This window comes from Palaemon carinicauda, chromosome 27, assembly GCF_036898095.1.
Source record: "Palaemon carinicauda isolate YSFRI2023 chromosome 27, ASM3689809v2, whole genome shotgun sequence".
NCBI lineage: Eukaryota > Metazoa > Arthropoda > Malacostraca > Decapoda > Palaemonidae > Palaemon > Palaemon carinicauda.
In genome coordinates, this window is record NC_090751.1 from 55,586,511 (window position 1) to 55,609,729 (window position 23,219).

At 34.1% G+C, this 23,219-nt stretch overlaps 1 protein-coding gene across 1 annotated transcript in view; it reads right to left on the minus strand.

Annotated features, from left to right (window-relative positions):
- Nucleotides 1–675: 675 nt before the first annotated feature.
- Nucleotides 676–23,219, minus strand: part of LOC137620914 (KRAB-A domain-containing protein 2-like) — a 68,612-nt gene continuing 46,068 nt past the window's right edge. Inside the window, exon 2 of the mRNA XM_068351359.1 lies at nucleotides 676–833. Coding sequence (XP_068207460.1) covers nucleotides 676–833 — 158 coding nt within the window. The remainder of the gene's footprint in view (nucleotides 834–23,219) is intronic.

Here is a 23,219-nt window from a genome sequence, read left to right on the forward strand (position 1 = left end):
AAAATAAAGAGATGAAAAAAGTTCAACTCAAATTCACATTTTTAAATTCAATTTGATTATGATTTTTCCAAATCTCTATACACTTTAACAGGTCGCCCTTTCGTCTTGAAACTTATTTCGACAAGGAGACAGTCGGGACCGACGATATAACCTTTAAAAACCCCAGCCTTAAGGTTTGAATCTGGTACGAAAGGATTAATAGAAAAATAAATGAGTCTGACTTCAGTGGAATCAAAGGTATAAAAGAAGGAAGTGTTCAAAAGGACACGGACAAATCCACACAATTATTGCACTGCCATGCTAATATATATATATATATATATATATATATATATATATATATATATATATATATATATATATCTCCTTCTCTTGTATCTACCGATCAATATCTCGAAAATAAGAAGTCTCAACACCTTCATATCGACAATTCCGTTCAAATATGTATCTGTAAGTATGTGAGCACAGTATAACGCCACGTTACCTCACCACTAATACCAAATTGTACTTCTGATATACAGCAACGCTTAGAAAACTATTGAAGACACTATAAAGCACATTTCTTCTATCCTCATTAATCCAACAGTATTGCAGGATCGGCCGCTCGAGTCAACTTTTTCCATTTACTTCTATTCCTCGCATCATTTTCCCCAAGTCGCACCATACTTATGAGCCTTAATGGCCTTCTTCTTCTTCTTCTTCTTCTTCTTCTTCTTCTTCTTCTTCTTCTTCTTCTTCTTCTTCATTTGTTGTGTCTAAAACAACTCCAGTTCTCTTCATTTTCACCATGCTTCTTTCACCCTGCCTATTTGCATTATCAGAAACTCCCTCCTCTGTTATGATTGACCGAAAGTAATTAAACTCATTGTTCTGATTTAGTACCGTTCCATCTTTCCCTTGAATGTTTACTTCCTAATGTCTTTCCCTACAACTAATCATTAGCTCTATCTTTTCAATGTTTCCCTTTAATCCTTCCTATTAAGCTATATTTTCCATGCCAAAAACCACGCTTGCAGTTCTTCTTCTATAAAACATTTTGATGTGGTAATGTCCGATTTGTCCACTCTATTTTGAAAAACTTGCCATCAATTGAAAAAAAAAAGTGAATCAGAACATTTATTACAAGCATATCATTGTTAAAAAGTTCGCAAAGAACCAATTAGCATAAAAAACGCCTTTTCTATCTAAATATGTGGAGTTAACTTTCCCAGATTTACGCTTACAAAACACACAGTCAAAATAAATAAAAAATGACTAACAATTCACATATATATTTGCACTTCAGCTGTATAGCATATAATTCAAAGGATATTAATGTTAATTACTAATGACATAAATAATAATATAAAAAAGAGAGGAAGAAGCATCTACTTCGACAAAATCAATTGGCGAGAGGAAGCCGTAAATCCCGTTAACGTAATCTTGCTGGCATGAGTACTTTCTAAAACCTTATAGTTAAAGGCCACGTGATATTAGTGGGTAACATGAAGAGTTTCTGATAAACGTCCCACCTTTAGCTGATTAACTTTTCAATACTTCAGAACTTTTCTACTTGACGTTTCATCCTCGTTCCAAGAAAAATTAAATGTCTGCTGGACAAATACTCATTTATTTCTAATTCTAAGGTTAGAGTACCAATCGATTCAAAAAATATATTTCGTATATTGCACAAAGTAACAGGGCATGGCACTGCTCTAGATCGCGTGAATACTATGAGATCTATTCTAGCATTTTCTGCGCAGGGTAAACCATGCTTCCTTCTGTGTAAAAAAAAAAATATATATATATTTATAAGAACGTCATTAATATATGACCCTGAGAATAAACATTCAGAGACATTGTACTCAACATAACAAAAGTGGTATGGATGGTACAGAGAGAGAGAGAGAGAGAGAGAGAGAGAGAGAGAGAGAGAGAGAGAGAGAGAGAGAGAGAGAGCAAATACTTGAAACCCTTAGAATTACACCAAACTGCTGTTTCCAAATTTTAAATGTAAATGAAATAAGGTGTAATACGTCTTGTAAAATTGCTGTAAGAAAGCCAAAACATACACTGTTAAAATATATAAATTTGTTAAAAGAATAAAAATTACTACAAAGTTGACACAATGTGGGAAGTTACCGGAAAAAATAAATATAGTTGAAGGACTACAATTTACACAAACCATGAATCATAGCTATGATTTCTCCGAAACTTCCAAATGTGGCCCAGACATTTATGATTAAAGTGGACACTTATATAAAAAGAATAAAAGGAATTTTACATATCTGTTCTTTTCACAGAAGCAGAATCTTCCATTATTGGACGGATATATTACGTGTTTTCAATATGAATAATGAGATAACGGGTAAGGAGCACGTATTACCAAAAGGCCAACCACTAAACATAATGACCATAGTACGTTAAATATATGTTCTTGTGTTAATATCGACATGGCAAGGTTTCATTATATATCACAGGTGCTTGGACACTCAAGAGGAGAAAATCTAAAAAGTCCATCGCGATCCATTGTAATCAAACTGTTTATGGTTTAAATATTAGGAATAGATACAAGATTACTAATACCGCCCTGCGTATTTTCATTAACAATTATATATTGCATAACTCATAAAAATTTAAGACCTTGAAAAAATAATTAAATCGCCCCATAAATAAGAACTTATAAACTGATTTAAAATCTAACTAACAATCAAGCAAGAATACCAGTAGCATTATATCACTTTAAAAACATTTGCATATTTTCCACACATTAGTAAAGATACATTTGTTAAAGAACAAGCTGTCATAGAATTTTCATGTTATAGTCTTACATCAGATGGTAAATGTTCTTGCAGAACATTCGTTCTGCACATCAATTGCTGAAATAAATATGATTCCTCCATCCATACAAAACGATTAAGAATTCCAGTCGGGGTTGGTAAACAGTCTTTACAATGCACCTTACGTCCTTACCTTCCCTATGAATTATAATCTTTATGCCATTTCATTCCCTACCTTTCTCGCCCTAGAAAAAGGCCACATGACTAGCACAACCTTCCCAACCAGCACAGAAAAACATAAAGAGATTCTTTTCACGAATTCTGGAAAAGTTAGATTGGAAACACTGGTCCTGCTGAGACCCTTGAACTCATGCGATTTGTTACTTTCTTGCGAGGATACCTATTCAAGATCTTCTCACTGTATATACCTAGTGGTCCCAAGCTTAAGCTTTCTATTGTCGTCTGCAAAATTACACATGGGTGAAACTTCAAATGTCAAATAGAAAATCACTTTTATTCTTCTTTCAAAATCATCTACCAGCTGGTGAAAAGTCTTCGAATGGCTAGCCTTTTCTAGGTAATATTTGTATACCCTATAAATATGAGGGTTAAAAATATTTGCCGTAAAACAAACGCAGCACTAAAAATATACTTTTTAAACAGTTCAGTCATATTTCTGTCGTAAACTCACCACAGGTAGCAAATGTTAACAAGTAAAAAACTAACGACAGTATATTAATGCACACTAGAATAGATCAAGAAGCTTAATAAATATACAATATACAGTACATAAAAGTATATCGGAAAATATATGCTCTATAACCAAAAAAAAAAAACAAAAAAATAATAAAAAATAAAAATCTTGAGGCGAAAATTGACGATAAGAATGTGAATGTTCTTCGGCCAATGATTCTTCATATATCACTTAGAAAGCTTGATGTACACATTCTAAATTATGGTTGGTACAGCAGCATTATATCATTTATAAAAACATTTGCATATTTTGCCACTAGAAGGTGTTATTTCCTCATTAAACTTTAAGTCATTGGTGTATTGTTAGTAGAGTACGGAAGTTTGTGAATACTGTTTTTCTGCCCTAGCCTTGATGACTTCACATAAATGTTTCAACAGTAAAGGGAAACTACTTTTCTAATATCATTGAAAAAATTAAGAAAACTGAATTTGATGCAGAATTTAATAAAGTGAAATATTTCGCCAAAAAGAATGGTGGTGTGAAGTATCTCCAGTTCATCTGAAATTCTTCAGTATGTTTTGTGTTCATTTAACAAATTAAAATGGTTTCATTTCATTATTTTTATTATTAATTGCTGAGCTACAACCCTAGTTGGAAAAGCAGGATGCTATATGCCCAGGGGCTCCAACAGGGTAAATACTCCAGTGAAGAAAGGAAACAACGAAAGTTAAAATATTTGAAGAACAGTAACATTAAAATAAATAGCTCCTATATAAACTATAAAAACTTAAAAAAACAAAACAAGAGAAAGAGAAATAAGATAGAATAGTGTGCCCGAGTGTACCCTCAAGCAAGAAAACTAACCCAAGACAGTGGAAGGCCATGGTACAGAGGCTATGGCACTACCCAAGACTAAAGAACAATGGTTTGATTTTGGAGTGTCCTTCTAGAAGAGCTGCTTACCATAGCTAAAGAGTCTCTTCTACCCTTACTAAGAGGAAAGAGGCCACTGAACAATTACAGTGCAGTAACCCCTTGGATGAAGAAGAATTTAAAGATTTACAGATCTTGATGCCTCAACTTTGCAGTTAAAGAAGCATTACAACACCGGTCAACGTGCTTTGGTCCAAAAATTGGTCAACCTTCCCATAAAATCTTAGTACACTAAGTTCTTCAGTTAACACGCTGAGAGAGAGAGAGAGAGAGAGAGAGAGAGAGAGAGAGAGAGAGAGAGAGAGAGAGAGAGAGAGAGGAGTGGTAAATACGAATTCAATGTGATTTTTACGGTCAAAATAAAGTTTCTCTATATACTGGCGAATACCACCTACTTCGTTTATTCTAGGAAAAAAAATTTTCCCACCAGGCGCATACCTAGATAAGCAATAACACCATAACAATAAAGCAATGTAAATAGACGTCAATCCACTCACTATAGAAGACATGCCCTTTGGTGAAAGTGCCGTTATCCAAAAAACAACCCCTCACGAATCATGCATGAGCAAAATATGAATGGAAGAGGAGAAGAAAGGGTCTTTCGTATATTTTTCCCCCTTCAAATGCGCCGTTTTGACAAAAGATGTCCCCAAACAATGATTATCTTTGTATTCAAACTAAACACTCGACCTCCTTCACAAGGGTGTATATCATCGTCACGTCACGACAACTGATGCCTAGTTGAAGTTTCACTTTAGTTCTGTTTACGTAAAGGAAGAAAAATAAAGAGTTGAAAACTTTATGAACATATTCGTCTATTCGTGAGTTGATTAGGCCCCTACATCCGGGTAAACTGTTTATGTGTGGCACTCCGACTTCAGCTGTCTCTGACGTGAATTTCCATTTCACTCTTCCTCCACAGCAGCTAATCAAAACGTTCAGGTTATCCAGGTTTAAAAAAAAGCTAAAGTTCGTTAAAAAATTCTTTTCAGACTGTAAACCTATTTATATCAAAACGTTGTTTTACACTATTTTTACTGGCATTTAAAGGCTTTAAGTATAAATAATGAAAGAGTTTAATTTCATCAAACTCTTGCTTTTATAAATTCGAAAATTCAATTTCTGTTGAATTTGGTAAACTGACTTCAAAAGTCAATTTTTACTGTTCGCTTCTACTTATATTAATAAATGAATTAATTAAAACAAAGGTGATTGTTTACAACACCACGCTCTCTATTTACACCAAAATAATGCAATCCCGCTGTTCTCGTCTTCTTGCACGGTAATTAGGTGGTTATTAAAATCCTGGGAAAGCAATAATTAGCAAGATATGTTGAGGAAGGGGGAAGGGGTTATAAACAGAAAATAGCTCGGTTTTCTCACTAAACAACTTGGAACTCACATATCAACATAGTCAACCAAACAGAATTCGTGATGCCAGCGTACATAAACAGAAGTTCGTGATGCCAGCGTACATTTGATATACTGTATATTCAAAATATACTCAATAAAAAATTGAGTGATTACTCAAAAGTGTCACTATTTGTAAATTACATATTTTATGGACACTCTTGAGTAGTTAATCCATTTTTAATAAAGTTTGAATATACAGTATATCAAATGTACGCTGCCATCACGAACTTTTTTCATGTACGTAGGCATCACGAATTCTGTTTGGTTGACTATGTTGAAATGTGAGTTCCAAGTCATTTAGTGAGGAAACCGAGCTATTTTCTTTTTATAACCCCTTCACCCTTCCTCAACATATGTTGCTAATTATTGCTTTATCAGAATTTAAATAACCACCTAATTACTCAGCAAGAAGATGAGAACTGCAGGATTGCAGTATTTTGGAGTAAATGGAGAGCGTGGTGTTGTAAACAATTACCAAAACAAATTAATTTCTGATTTCAAAAAATTGTCATCCGTTTCACTTTTGACTTGCATTAATGAGAGTTATTTCGACTTCACTTCGCATAAGGCCAAAACTAGTTTTATTTAGGCATTATGGAAACCTTATATAAGAGATTTGTTGTGATTTGAAATCACCAATTCAAATCCTCTTCAAGTATAGTTAGTTAAATAACGTTCGGATTTTACTTAGGATATGATTAATTAAAGTCAACTCTTTCAGTTTGATCTCATGCATCGAAAAATATATCCTACTTTGGGATCCATTAACGCCAGTCAAAATAAACTACCAATACTAAAATTTCTTTGGTCAATATGAACCAGAGTCTTGTCTTGGATTTCAATTCAATTTCATAGCGCAGGTTCTATAGCAACAGAAGCAAATTACTGGGCTAATTTCAGGGTGATCTGCAATCAGCTAAGGGCCGTGTTAGATCAGGAGTAAGGAAGGACGCAGTAGAAGGAAACAGGTTTCACAACAAGAATTACTGGTTTAATTTCAGCACGTAAGAGAATTAATAGGATTAAAGAAATCCCATTAAATGAGCTTTCAAGAACCTCGATTTCTACGTTAGTATACAATTATCGTAAACAAAAAACATAAAACAACAAATGATGTTGCTTTTACAAAGTTTTGCAATTAAACTAAATATTCTTAAATCATTCTCGGTAAGGACGCCAATGAGGCTATATTGAAGATATTAACAAATCAAACCACAGTCTATCAAGGAGCATCTTTACTGAGGCGTAACAAAATAACAAAAGGTTTACTGTACCTCGGTTATATTTATCAAGTTATTTTTCATTCACGCAAATGCCAGAATGAAAGTTTCTTGCAGGCAGTGACGAGAAATAATAAAATACGTCTGAGAGCATATTTTATATTTTATGGTCAATAACTTCTCCAAACCATCATGCACTCATGCGCACCAATCATGAGCAGTCCTCTACCGTTTAGAAGCAATAGTAGTAGTAATATTACCACTACCCCCTCACCAGTAGGCAATGAATCCACAACTTTCAACATCTAACTAATGAAAATGAGATATGAATCCCTGGTGCAGACAAATTTCGAGGCATCAGTTGCTGAATTCATCACGAATTATATAAAACACCTACACTCGGTATTATTATTTTTATCATTATTATTACTTGCTAAGCTACAACCATAGTTGGAAAAGCAAGATGCTAAAAGCCCAGGGGCCCCAACAGAGAAAATAGCACAGTAAGGAAAGGAAACGAAGGAAAAATAAAATATTTTAAGAACAGTAACAACATTCAAGTAAATATTTCCTATATAGACTATAAAATCTTTAATGAAACAAGAAGAATAGAAATTAGATAGAATAGTGTGCCGGAGTGTACCCTCAAGCAAGAGAACTCTAACTCAAGACAGTGGAAGACCATGGTACAGAGCCTATGGCACTACACAAGACTAGAGAACAATGGTTTGGTTTGGGAGTGTTCTTCTCCTAGAAGAGCTGCTTACCATAGGTAAAGAGACTCTTCTACCCTTACCAAGAGGAAAGTAGCCACTGAGCAATTACAGTGCAGTAGTTAACCCTTTGAGCGAAGAAAAATTGTTTGGTAATCTTAGTGTTGTCAGGTGTATGACGACAGAGAGAATCTGTAAAGAATAGGCCGGACTATTCGGTGTATGTGTAGGCAAGGGGAAAGTGAACCGTAACCAGAGAGAGAGATCCAATGTATTACTGTCTGGCCAGTCAAGTGTGAGGTTGGCCAGGGCGCCAGCCACCCGTTGAGATTCTAACGTTGGAGCGTTATTGGGTCGTTTCACTGGCCAGACAGTATTACATTGGATCCCTCTCTCTCTCTCTGGTTACGGCTCATTTATACTTTGCCTACACATACATCGAAAAGTTTGGCCTGTTCTTTCCACATTCTCCTCTGTCTTCATACATCTGGCAACACTGAAATTCCCAAATAATACTTCTTTGTTCAAGGGGTTAACTACTGAACTGTAATGGTTCAGTGGCTACTTTCCTCTAGGTAAAGGTAGAAGAGACTTATTAGCTATGGTAAGCAGCTCTTCTAAGAAACGGAGACTCCAAAATCAAACTATTGTTCCCTAGTCTTGGGTAAGGTCATATCCTTTGTACCATGGTCTTTCACTGTCTCGGGGTAGAGTTCTCTTGCACGAGGGTACACTCAGGCACACTATTCTATGTTATTTTTCTCCCTTATTTTTTTTTTTTCTAGTTTTTATAGTTTCAATATGAAAGATCTATTTTAATGTTGTTACTATTCTTGAAATATTTTATATAAATTGTTCATTACTTCTCTTGTACTGTAGTTTATTAATTTCCATGTTTCCTTTCCTCACTGGGGTATTTTTCCCTATTGGAGCCCTTGGGTTGTTAACATCTTGCTTTTCCAACTAGGGAGTAGATTAGATAATAATAATAACAACAACAACAACAACAACAACAATAATAATAATAATAATAATAATACTCTTCTGTAATCTAATATATTCTGCTGAAACACATCTTGATCGATTGGCATGCTCTATGGTATGATAAAATAAAAAAGTGTGTAAAATGATGAGGATAATGAAGTTCCATTTAATTCTTCCGAAAACGCAACAACAGTGCGATTCTCTGCAATTACAGAAGATGGTGACTGCTACCGTTATCTTAAGACTTCTTCAGGAACCAACAGTTATCATGGCAAACAACTCTTCACTGAGAAATCATCCTCATCACATTTGTAATTCATCACTACTGCTAAGTTTGCAAAAATTTAGTTTCCCCGCTTCGCCATAACATTTCACCTCTAATGAAATATATATAGGTGACGTGCAAAAAAGTAAAGTTCGCAATTAATCCTAATGTCCTCAAATTATTTAATTTTACATCATGAAGATTATAGATTCTCAAACACTAAAGACGTGCTCACGCAATAGAAGTTTCTTCACTAACCTTGGTTTCCCTCCCACTCTTAAAAATACGTATTAGCTCACCGAGTCTGCCATGACTAGGCTCTACCGCTCGGGTTCTAATGAGTCATTATAGGCTCCAGTATATTATTCAGTTTCATTTGTTTTTATTTTTATGGAATTGAAATATTCAAGACATGTTGTCGACAAAATCGTTCCCCTCGGTATTGTTATACAGGATTATATCACGAATTTAACTGAATACTGATATCTGAAAAGAAAAACCTGTAAGAAGAATAAAAGAGATAATAAAAAAATGAAAACATTTGGACGATGCTCTTCTCTCATGTCACGAAAACAACTGAATATCCAGTAAATGGACAACAGAACCAAGTTAATCTTGTTTCACCATAATCACTGTAGTAATTTAAATACATTGAGAGAGAGAGAGAGAGAGAGAGAGAGAGAGAGAGAGAGAGAGAGAGAGAGAGAGAGAGAGAAATAACAGTAACACGTTACGTATTTTAATACATGCTGACGGGGGAAGATTTACTTTTTTTAAAAAGGCATCAACTGTTATAAAAAACGTATATGTTTTTAAATTTTCCTGAATGAGTAAGTTTGGCGTCAAAATGCCTAAAGGACTGTGTGTGTGTTCCTTTCAATCAATCTCTTAAGCCAGTGTTTTCAGATCCGCTGATATTTGAATATAAGAAAAAAAAAGAAGGCGATTTTCTAGAGTTCAATCCAACACTTTCACTTGATTCCAGACTGGCTTCAATTTCCTGTCGTTTTCTCCACCTGCCATTGAATCGGTATTTATGAGGTATTACACCTTGTAAAACTAGGTGTGCAACACATTAACCAGCGATGAGCGGGTTCAACTCATTCACGTTCTGAGCGCTTAATCTCTGTTCTTATTAGGGAAATCCGTTCATGGATCAAGTCAAAGGGTTCGCCTTCAAATCACTAACAGCGAAGGTGTTTTTCGCCTCATACCAATCATGCTAGCAAATGAATGTGATCAAATTCTTATCGTGCGAACAATTTTACCCCTGCCTTCTTGTCAAAGTGAATTATGATTAAGGCCATTAAAAGGCATTTTCAAACTTTCAAATGTCGTTTGGATTTCGTCGCACTCTTGAAGTTAAAGTATGCTTGAATTATTATCGTTGATGATGGAGCAATAATCATTCTTAAGAAGAGGACCCGATCGCCAAATCCTTTTAAAAATGTCAGTCACAAAAACTATTTATGATATGAAAAGTGTCGTCATCCTTTAATTAAGAATACACGCCGGCTATGATAGATACCGTCATTTATGTTTCGTTCTGCTTGGCAGTTGCGTGTATGAGCAGCCTCCGAAGGGAGAAAGAAAATGCAATCAGAAACATATCTTTTGCATATATCTTGATATGAAGTTTTCGAGTAATATCGATTCTATCTCATTAGGAAAATAACTGCCTTTGCTGAATTTTCATATGTTTAATCTCTTAAGTAAGACTTTTATTGTTAGGTACAGAAATATTCAACAGAAAGAATAATAATGAACAATGAAAATCACTTAAGAGAAGTTTGTGAAAACAGTGTTATTCATAAATACGAAACGGCCTGATTGATTGCTACACAATGGCTGATTTTCTTTACCTCAGTAGTTGAATGTACTGTATTTACGGTTATTTTGTACTTACACTTAATAATAAAAACAACAAATATATCAACAATTTAATTTTTGGCATTTGCAGTCATGGCTATGCACAAAGTCAGTCCAATATCAAATATACATAGCAATCTGCAACATCAATCCACAAACAATTGCTAAACTTCTAAAGTTTACAATCTGACAAGCAGCTTGTCATACTGGCTCAGAGCCCACCAGTATTTAGCTCGATAAGAAGCTTATCAAGTACTGAAACTTCCAAGCCACGCACCCCAGTTATTATTCTAGTTTCCACAAAAGAAAATAATCTTACTCTAATTCAACTAGTTGAAACGAAATAAATTATATCACAGTTTCCAAATATTGTTAACCTCACTACAAATTCCCGTTAAGTTGTCTAGCAAAGGACTCCACAACAAAGGAATCACTGCAAAACCCAGTTTAGTTACAGGAAAAAAACACCAAAATAACGTTCAACACAGGGCATAGTTATTTAATTTTAAGCAAATTCCTGAATTCCAACTAACCTGCAAAAAAAAAAAAAAAAAAAAAATACTTTTCCTAATCACTACATATCGAGGTGCAGTTGAATTCCACCAATAAGTGAAGAATCGTAAAACTCTTCTAGAGTAAAAGACTTAAATTCAAGCAGAGCCACGAGCCATTGCTCTGCCCTCAAACTCATTTAATAAAGTTTTTGCTTTTTATGTGAAACATCTCAAACCATTATTCACTTTCAATATTCTAGCAGGGCGCTAAAAATCAAACATATCCAAAGCACCGATAATCCAAATTTAATTAAAAAATAAAGTAAAACCAAATACCATTCAGTCGAACTGATCCAATAAGTCCCCCGCCAGTTTTAATTAATTATAAAAAATTCCAGTTTGCCTCCTCCACAGCCAATGGTTAAAATCATGAAAAATTTGTGCATAATATAATTTTCTGCAATATCCGATCACTCTCTAAACAGAGTACCGCTAATCAGCTCGCATGTTTCAAAGGAAACTAGAGATAAAAACCCCTATGAATGTTAAAAAATAAATTTTGGTGCTTTGGAGAACCGCAGAAGACAAAAATTATAGTCAGAGGTTGTTGCAATGGAAAAAATGCAGAAACCACACAACAGTTCAAGCAGCAGCAGAAAAAAAAAAAAAAAAAAAAAAAAAAAAAAACATTAACTGCAAATTTATTACATCCACTCTACCAAATTTTGTAATGAAAAGATATATAAATACCTAAACCCTTATTCTGTTTTCTTCACAAATAAAAGCGAAATGATAAACATGTTATTCTAGTATTAATCCTTCATGACTCATAATAACACATAATTATGAGAATCAACCCTCATAAAGCAGTAATACTTGCTTAATAAAACTGATAAAAACACCCTACCTGTTACCGAAAAGAAAATCATTTGATTTGCACCTTTGACTCGAAAATCCATCAAAGGCCGCGACGAATGTCAGAATAGACAGCACCCGTCGCTACCTTTCCTTGCTCTTGATTAGAGGATGGAAGGAGGGAAGAAACAGTGGAGCGATGGGTAGGGAGGGGGAAGGATTGTGTATAAAAATATACTACCGATGAAATGTGCAAAACCGCAATTTCTAGGGGGGAGACAGAAACCTGTCAATAAAGCATTCACACAGCTCGACACTAAACCAGGGATGATACCTGTAGTATCTGAAATTACAGGTACGATCCGCTCCTTCGCTGCAAGATACCACACATTAAAGCGAAACCCACACAGGGTCACAAGTCAGACGTTCTACCAATCCAAAAGTTTACGAGGTAGTGTTTAAGTCTTTAGTACCTAAGGAGTAAATGCCGAGGACATTCTGCAATGATGACAATGATGACTATTTTATTCTAAAGGAAAAAATAAATAAATGCACTAGCAGATTGCTCAATCTATTCAAGGCGGCGATAAGAGCAACTTACGCTTTTCAACTAAATGAAAGGAAAATGACTGCATTGCAATCGTAAAGGAATTTACCCAGTCCAATGAGTCTTCACCAAGTCAAACAAATCCAATCAGTAGGAGGCGTTGGAGATACCCTTTCTATGAAGTACAAGAAATAAATTTAGAAAAGCATTATGCAAGTACGATCTTGACATTTAATTTACTGTATGTGTTCACCTAAAGAATATTAAAAGATTCATACGATAAAAGACACACAATGGACATTCTTTAACAATAATATGTAACTATAGACAAATTACATACACTGCGAATAATCAAACAAACAAATATACACACTGAATGAAAATATATGTGTGTGTATGTGTGTGTAATGTATATGTATGTGTAGAGAGAGAATGTCACCAAAATTTCCATTGCAATCAATGATTTCCTCTTTTCTTGTATATAAAAATTCAGGGTCAAGCTTTCTCTTCCCACCATAAATGGACCGATAAAATCATAGTCAAATTTGGTAAAAGTCATGGATAAAACACCACAATAACAAATTAGATTTCACCTTTTATTAATTATACCTGTAGGCGATCTCAAGATATACGGTTGCTAGATTACCTTAATATATCTCTGCAAGTTTGAAGGTGGAGCAACACCATACTGTGAAATTTCATTGTAAAAAATCTTGAAGGACATAATTTTCCGTAAACCGTGGTATATATTACCGTCAGATATTATATCAATCACCGGAATAAAATTTAAAACAAGACGGAGAAAACTTTCATGCGGAGTAAGTGTACAAACAATTATTATAAGAATTTGTCAACCCAGATAAAACTTATTTCTAAAGTATTAATATTTATTACTTTATTAAGAGCAGAGTAAAATAGTAGGATAGGGGAAAGCGGAAGGGTGGGGGGGGGGGGGGGGGGGCGGAAATAAGTAGAAGAGAAGTATCTAAGCCAAATTCTCCATTCACAGAGCATCAGACATTACATTGCTTCAAGGCTGTAATAAAGACCTACATAGTGCTAATTACCAGGTAATTAGTACGATTAATTTGAACATCATTCAACATACGTTATTCTAATTATGGAGATACCTTACCCACGTTTACCAAACGCCCGGCGGCTCATCTTTTGTGATACTGCAACAGCATGTTGTATAATTACGGCAATGAGTCTTTATTAATAGTCAGCTTCCAAGGGTTTTAAGGATGAAAATCTTTTGAAAGACATATAAATTTTCGATTAACATTCATGATTTCAATTGAAATGAAAAAAAAAAAGCTTGAAAATTACTAAATCTTAAATCCAGCTGTTAAAACATCGAAACTACAAATAATTGGGTTTTAGGCCCCCTGTTTATCCAAATCATTAGACATCTTTTGCTATGAAAGGCATATCTCTTTAATTTTATCAAACCCCTTAAAACATATTCTATCAATAAAACTTATAAAGAAGTTTAGGTCATAGGCTTTCCAACATTCAAGAAAGTAAAAGCCAATTACATTAACATTTTTGATAATTTTTGGTATTTATTTTCACAATAGTCTCAATATAACGACAGAATTTCTTCATCCTAATGTTTAGTTTGAAATTATAACTTAAAATCTCATTAATCTTCAAGAATTCCACATTGAAAAGCCTGGAGGAGCGGGGAACTAAAAACTTTCTAAAGATACAGCTTATCAGATAATTGACTAAACTTGACACAAGGCCCTTACACTACTGAGGATTTATATAAGTAAACAATAACCTAACATTTCCTTAATGACATCAAACTGATTTTGAACGAAAATTCTAAATTTCTTAAAAGCATTGATATAAAAACTTAGTCTAATTAAACAATATTGAAAGAATGTCATCTCCTGTGTTTTTGCTTTTCCATGGAGATGCTCATAAGGTAAGCAAACACACGCCATGACTAAAACTAGTCTCTCCAAAAAGAAGAAAAAAGTAAAATAAAGTGGTTAAGACAAGGAGTGGAGGTATGCTTCATTATAAGCGAATGTGATAACAGTATTTGTCTAATAATAATAATAATAAAAAAAAAAAAAAAAAAAAAACGGGAGAACAAGTAAAATAAAGCTTCTGTTTGTAGTTCATAACATTTCAATTTGAGTCTCACGGTTCAAGTAACCAATACGTAAAATAATCTAAATGGGGAAAATAAAAACATATTCACGTAATAAGGATAAATTCCGTTTACTTTATAATTTTTCACCTATTTTATAGAAACTGCAATTAACTAAGAGCATAGGCTATCTCAGACAGCGAGTTGTATCACCCTCTTTCGGATTTACCATCGACCACAAAAAACTCAGAAAATAACGTGTATAGATAATGGTAGTGGCCCAACAAAATAAACTTGGCGACTTCGGTGAGCCACATTCATTGCTTTTGTCTTCACAGTATGAAACACAAGGAATCCTATTAAGGACATCTTCCTGCATGCCATGCACATTCGTCGAATGATTTCACGAACGATGCAACTATGATATTCATGAAAATACGATATACATGCCATTTAAAAGAAGGAAATGTAATTATGTGCATGGAATGAGGACATTATAACCATAAAATAAAGAGTAGTCTTATATTTGTTTATAATTACAATGATTTACATTATTCTAGCGGTAATCAAAGGAAAAATAAGAGAAACGTCTCCCTAAGAATGGAAATATCCAATGTATGTTTTAGGGTTTAACTCGATGGCCAGAGTTATGTAATGGGGTCAATCGTCAGCGCTTTGACACAATTAAATATAAATTACAAACAATCAAACCAAAACATACTATAAAGACTCCTACGGACATCACATGCATTATTCAATCTAACATATAAAATCTAAGTATATGAAGAAAACCAACCCTATATAATTATCCCATACAGTTTTCAGTTATAAGACCTTTCGCCTCACCCTAATAAAGCGATCAACAACCACATTAATGCCCTCTAGGTAGAATTCTAATAAAAATAACTTAACAGTTACCGAGACTTTCATTACTCAATTAGTAAAGGTTAGCGAGAGGCATCGCCCTGTCTATTTGGTACTTTATGAGTTAATACGTAACATGTGAATATAAAGGTCGACGAACGGTTAGCAATTTTTTTTTTTTTTTTTTTTTGACCAGAGGTTTAACTTACTTGGGAAAATATAAGCGAATAACGTTATGAGCGAAACTACTACAACGAATAATGCTATTGGCGAAAACATATCAACAAATAAATTGGCGAAATTATGTCAATGAATAAAGCTATTTGCGAAAATATATATCATTAATACGCATCACGACGGTGAAAAAGTAGATTAGAGGGGAGGGGGAGAAAGGGAATATTTATTCTGCAGTATTCACCGTGTCAATGGGAGGCAGCAAGGGAGGGGGAGGAAGATGGGGATCCTTACGGGGGTGTGGTCCCATAAGTCAGGGAGAGAGCCTTAAGCTGTCAACCTCCTCTGGCGTGTCTAATTGAAGCCTGATTAGGACTATGACTGTTGATGGCCTATAGAAATTTTTTTTTTTTTACATCTTTTTTTCATTTCCCCCTTTGGCCAACTACCAGCAAGAAAAGTACTTCCCATGTAAATGGATCAACAGGGTGCTTTCGAGTTAAAAAAAAAAAAAGATGACAGTACTTTAACGTAATAAGAAATATTAATAATATGGTGCAAATCAACGGGTCAAGGACAAAATACAAAGTACCTAAGCATGTCGTTTGTTCAACATTCTACTACACTGCGAGTTACAAGAAGTGAGGAGCAAATGTCTTGCTAGGATACGAAGAATTTATTAATGTGATCAAGAGTTAATGTCGCTGCATATCAAATATTGATTTAACCCTACTTTGAGTTACGATTTACTAGAAGTTTCATTAAATCAATAAAATAAATAAGATGAATCACGACATTAAGAAAATAACAATGTAAAGGAACGTAAATGTCAAAACACAGATTAATTATTACACTAAATGCAGATCCCACCTGATATTTTCAAGGCTGACTGTTAAAATATTCCTATCTTAAAGATCCATCACATCTGAAACCTGCAATGGTAAAAGATGCCTTGAAAAAGTTTGCAGTTCCACTTATAGGTAAAATGACTAAGCACGTAAAAACAAAGATATTCCAGAACTACACAAAACGTAAGCAACAGGTTCTTCTAGTTGCCCTGTAGCATCAATGATCATTAACTATTCACAATTCTGTTATTTATGTCAAGTAAAATTAGACGAGAAATTTAACTATGAAAACAATTCAACTTTTGTATGGTATAACTTACACCAGTTGCCCCTACGGAACTGTAAAAATAGCGCTATGCTAACCCTTTTAGTAGGTATTTTCCTTTAAAAGAAGAGAGGTGAAGGTGGTGCATGAGAACAATCTGCAGGTCAACTGTACATTAAATGTATCATAAAAATAAATTGTCAATTTTCAAAAGATTGATACTTTATACCGTGAAATATTTTCATTGTTGCCGAAAGTATCCCTAGAAGTGCTTGCCCCATTATTAATTTTTATCAATCATTTATGACTGCATAATTTTCCCATGCAATGTGCAATAAAAAAATACTAAACTTGTTAGCAACAATTTGATCTCTCCCCACTCTCTGAAAGTTTTCTTTTCTCATAACGCTGCAATATATTATGTGTACTTTCAGGAATGCCTTAGGCTTGCGTAATGTTTTGGTTATTTTCTCATGTCTTTTTTTGTGTATGAAAGAGGCGACATTTCTCTTGGAACACCGACTGTGAAGAAAATTCGATAATGTGGCGACTGACTTATAAAATCTTTTTCTATTTCCTTAATTTAAACAATAAAAATATCTTAAAGAATACATTATTAAATAGCACAATTTACTCATCAATTTCAACACCACTAAACATTATAAGCTACAGAGAGAAATACCAATATACAAGAAGACGAAACACAGTAACGAAAGGATTGCTGGGATAGAGAAGGAATGATTCTACATAACTAAAATTAAATCACTGGATAGATTACACGAAGGATTTGCACAATCATGAATGAACGGGTAAAGATGATGATGATGTGAAGGTTGGAAGTAGGAGGAGGAGGAAGAAAACAGTTAGCGTGAGTAACGAATGAAAAAAAAAAAGATAGAAAGGTTAACTGTGAGATAGAATCAGGAAAGAGGTGATGATTATGATGTGAAATTTAAGAAGGGAGAGAAAATCTGAGCAAAAAAGATACCCCGCAATTAAACAGAAATAAGAATGGGAAAACAAGGATAACATCGTTGAGATGAGATGACACGGAGATGATATCCCAGAAGTTGAGAAAAGTAACAGGAATTTTCGCTAACAAAAATTTCGAAGAATAAAGAAAGACAAATAGAGAATAATGACACGTAGATAAAAGCAGGAAGAGGGGGAAGGGGAACTGGATGATGATGATTTGACTTTGCAGTAAAAAGATGATAACATTGATGAGATAAAAGACGCAAGAGGAGGAGGAGGGCGGAATGGGAGTGGTGCTGAATCCTGAGATCTGCTCCCTGGGCAACGTCAAACATTGTTTCCCGAACAATACTGGGAACGTAACCGACATTAACTTTTTTCTTTAGTTTGCGACCTCGTTTTTAAAACGATGAAGAAATGCGGTCCCATAACCCTGCAGTGTGCTCTTGGTGACCTATGGAGAGCGAAAAAAAAAGCCGAGACAGACCGAGACATTAAGAACATTTCATAAGGCACTTACGAGGAGAAGACACGTTGTATAAAAATCCGAGAGAAAAGCCTTGTCTTTCAAACACCGAAGTGTTCAGTAAGTATATCTAACCACATGTTACCAATATAAAGATGCAATCACACATAAAAGTTTCACTATGAACTGTGTGTATGAAAGTTTAGCGTGGATGTACAATGTGCACGAGAGAAAAAAAGTTAGAGATGATAAAACTAATTAATCAACACAGTAAAGGTCAGTAACAATTGAAAGGGTAAAAGATAAGGGATAAATATTTACTTTGGGTGAAAGGAAAGTTCGGAGTAATTCGAGATGGTTTGGTCTAGTAAAATTAGGAAATGAAGATAATTTGGTGAAAAGAGTGAAATTTGAAGAGTTAGGCGAAATGGGGAGAAAGAAGAAACAAGCTATAATTAAATAGATGAAGTAAAAGAAGGGAGGAAAGGTCAACAGCATTCATGGAAGGGTTAGAGTACGTGCAAGGGAGAAATGAAGGTGGTAATATTTGCAATGGTTTTAACGCATTGCTGATGAGCCCTTAACGTAGATTGAAGAGCCTAATGGTAAAGAATTTTCAAGCAAAGTGAATTATTAAAAGATACAGCGCTAATTGTGAAATGACAGAAACCACTGACTCATTTTTTTACTACCGGCTTATTCATATATAAATACATACATATACATACATACACACACACACACACACACATATATATATATATATATATATATATATGTATATATATATATATATATATATATATATATATATATATATATATATTATATATATGTATATATATATACATATATATATATATATATATATAACACGGCAGTGCAACTATGATATAAAAACAACACCTTTTTAAATTACAATCACATTTGAATTGCTGTTTACCGAACATGTTTTTTTTTATCAATATTATTTCCTTAAGTCAACGGATTTAGTATTCTAATATACCAAAGTGCAGTTTCACTTCTTCCATAACCATTCTTGTTATCGTCAAAAGTAACACCCATCTTAACACCCACGCCTATCCATTTCAACAAATCCCCCCACCCCAAACCTCATCACCCTTGTGACTAAGTCCCAGTTGCGGTAATTGTTTTCAAAGCGGTTTTATAATGGGTGGGAATGCAGCTAAGGAGGTATTAAGGTGCATTTTAACTTGTCATTTATTTATTACCACTTTCGCTTTTCTTTAACCGTCCTTTTTATCTATCATTTTACCGCTCTTTGTTCTTCATTTTATTTACACTTTTTTTTTTTACTTCAGCAAATCGTTTCCAAAAAAAAAAAAAAGAACAGCGTTCTCTATTATCTGTGCGTTATGTCGACGAAATATTGCACTGTTCTGCGATGCAACATCCTCCCCTTTGTATTCAGCAGGCCGACAAACAGACAGACAGACAAGTTGTTTCATCACATTGCGACATTCCGCGTATGTCACATTTACGTCGTAATGGCCGACTTAAGCAAGAAACTTCTACATGGGAATTAGATTCGCGAGCGTGAGGAAGGTCGCCAAGACGAGTTCTTTCGATCCAATTCATTTTATCGATGTTAGCAACATCGCATGGCGATATTCTTCGTGCATTCCTTGCACTATTCTGATCGATACAGATTTATGAAATAGTCATTGCAAAACGAATCAATTCTTTGATTTTTACATAACCTCGGCTGTAAGTTATTAACGCTGGTGTATTTCTGCGTGGTAAAATTTACTCATTATTTCTTTCGGACAGTTTTCTAATTCTATAAGACGTAATAAAACTTGTTATGTAGCCTATTACACTTTTCTTCGTGTTAATTACTATAAACAGGATCTACGATTGTCAAGATTGAAAAATATCATAGGAGTCTGATTAATTTTTAGAAAATGCAATAAAAACATTATGAAAATTAAATACAGTATTAAGATGATCCAAGGTAATGCGATATTGCGTGGTAAATCCTTTGACTCGCAAATTACTTTTTTAGTGAAAGAAGGGGAAATATCTCACGACATTATTGTTCTCATTTTCCTACATAGCAATTAAAGTGTTTACGTTTTTTGTCTATCATCCTATCGACATGGCCATTGACGTCAGACGAAGTCTTTTATCGTAAATAATTTTAAATTAAAATTACTGCAAGACCAACTTAAAATAACACGCCATCAATCACTTTATAAAACACCATATCTTAAACTTATGAAACCCACACACTTATATATATATATATATATATATATATATATATATATATATATATATATATATATATATATATATATATATATATATATATATATATATATATACACATATATATATATATATATATATATATATATATATATATATATATATGTATATATATATACACACATATATATATATATATATATATATATATATATATATATATATATATATATATATATATATAATATATTTCCTACGCCCGTTGACGCAAAGGGCCTCGATTAGATTTCGCCAGGCGTCTCTATCTTGGACGTTTAATTCAATAATTCTCTATTTATCATCTCCTACTTCACGCTTCATAGTCCTCAGCCATGTATGCCTGGGTCTTCCAACTCTTCTAGTACCTTGTGGAGCCTAGTTAAATGTTTGGTGAACTAATCTCTCTTGGGGAGTGCGAAGAGCATACCCAAACCATCTCCATCTACCTCTCAACATGATCTACTCCATACATGACACTTAGGTAATCTCTCCTATAGTTTCATTTCTAATCCTGTCCTGCCATTTAACTCTCAATATTTTTCTGGGGGCTTTGTTCTCAAATCTACTAAATCTGTTGGGTATTGTTTCATTGTCATATCCTGACTCATGTCCATACAGTCACACCGATCTCACTAAACTGATATATAGCCTGATTTTCATATGTAATTTCAGGCGACTTGATATCCAAATTTGACTCAACTTAGCCATTGTCTGATTTTCTCTTTTCAATCTTTCATTAAACCCGAATTCTAAAGATCCTGTATTAGAGATCCTAGTTCCTAAATATTTAAACGATTCTACCTCAATAATCCTTTCTCCTTCCAATTTTATTTCATCTTCAATTGCATATTTCGTTCTCATCATCACTGTCTTGCTTCTCTTATCTTCTTGTGATATTTCATGCATTCTGGTGAGCAAGCATTGCAAATCCTGTGGTGTTCTGATAATAAGGACTGCGTCCTCAGCATACTCCAGGTCAACAAATTTCCTGTTACCAATCCAGTCCAACAAATCCCTCTCCACCATCGTCAACTGTTCTACTCATTACAAAATCCATGAGGAGGATAAACAACATAGGTGACAAAACATTCCCTTAGAATACTCCTCTGTTCACTAGAAATTCATACGATAAGACTTCACTTACGTTAACTTTGCACTTGCTATGCTCATGAACAGACTTAATCAAATTTACATAGTTAAGAGTAATTCCATAACAAAGCTGGACTCTCCACAAAATTGGCCGGTACACACTATCGAAAGCATTTTCATAGTCCACAAACGCCATCAAAAGTGGACTTCTATATTCTGCGCATGGCTGTACATCATGTCTCAAAATAGAAATTTTGTCAGAACAACTTCTACCTTTTCTAAATCCTGCTTGTTCATTCCTCAGCTTTTCATCAATCTTTCTCTCCAGTCTCTTTAGAATAAGCATACTATATATTTTCATGACAACTTACGTAAGTGTCATGCCTCTGTAATTATTGCAATCAGTCAGGTCTCCCTTTTCAGCCATTTTCACCGACACTCCTAGTTCCCATTCAGCAGGTTTTGCTTCCTCATGCCATATTTTACTAAATAATCTGATAAGTAATCTGGGGTCACTTCATTTTCAGCCAGTATCATCTCAGCAGTTGCTCCATGGTAACCACAGGCTTCCCATCTCCTGAGTTTTTAAATGATAGCTTCGACTTCAAACATACTGAATTCATTCATGGGCACATCAAGGTCTTCCTCAGTTTCCGGGATATGAATCAAATTAATCCCTTCATATCCCCTATTCATGACCTCACTAAAGTGTGCCATCCAACGTTGCCTTTCTTTATCTTCCATTGTTATAACAAATCCATCCCTTCTTTATGGGTATATGCTTCTCCTTTATATATATATATATATATATATATATATATATATATATATATATATATATATATATATATATATATATATATATATATATATAGTATGTACAATGTAGGCTATATATACACAACTTTCACCTTTAATCCTCTTTAAAAGGAGTGATACAAGGAATATACAGCTTTCTGATTTCTCATTAAGTTTTTAGGGGACATGTTGCTATCCACAAACCCTTTTACCTTAATCTCAACAGAAGATGGCACGTATTTTTAGCTGGGTGCACTAGTGGGTCGTATGGCGGGAGTGATGCTATGACATACCAAGCAAGAGGTAAGTGCTATACCACATAACTACGTTCCCATCTAGTGATTGCACATTCAAAGGAAAAATAGAAATAACCCAATAAAACATGCAAATAAGGGTTTGAGTTAAGTTTAAGAAAGTTTGTGGGAGTGACTGTTGGGGACATAAGAGTAACAATTAAGAGATAACCGATGTATGTAAAATCACCAAGAGATGATTGCCTTATTTTGGGTACGAGAAATAATTACTCCACTTCATAAAACTGAAAGGCTGTAGAGTAGTCTCTATGAATTATAGGAAAATAACAATATTTAATATACCATGAAAGGTGTGAAATAAGATT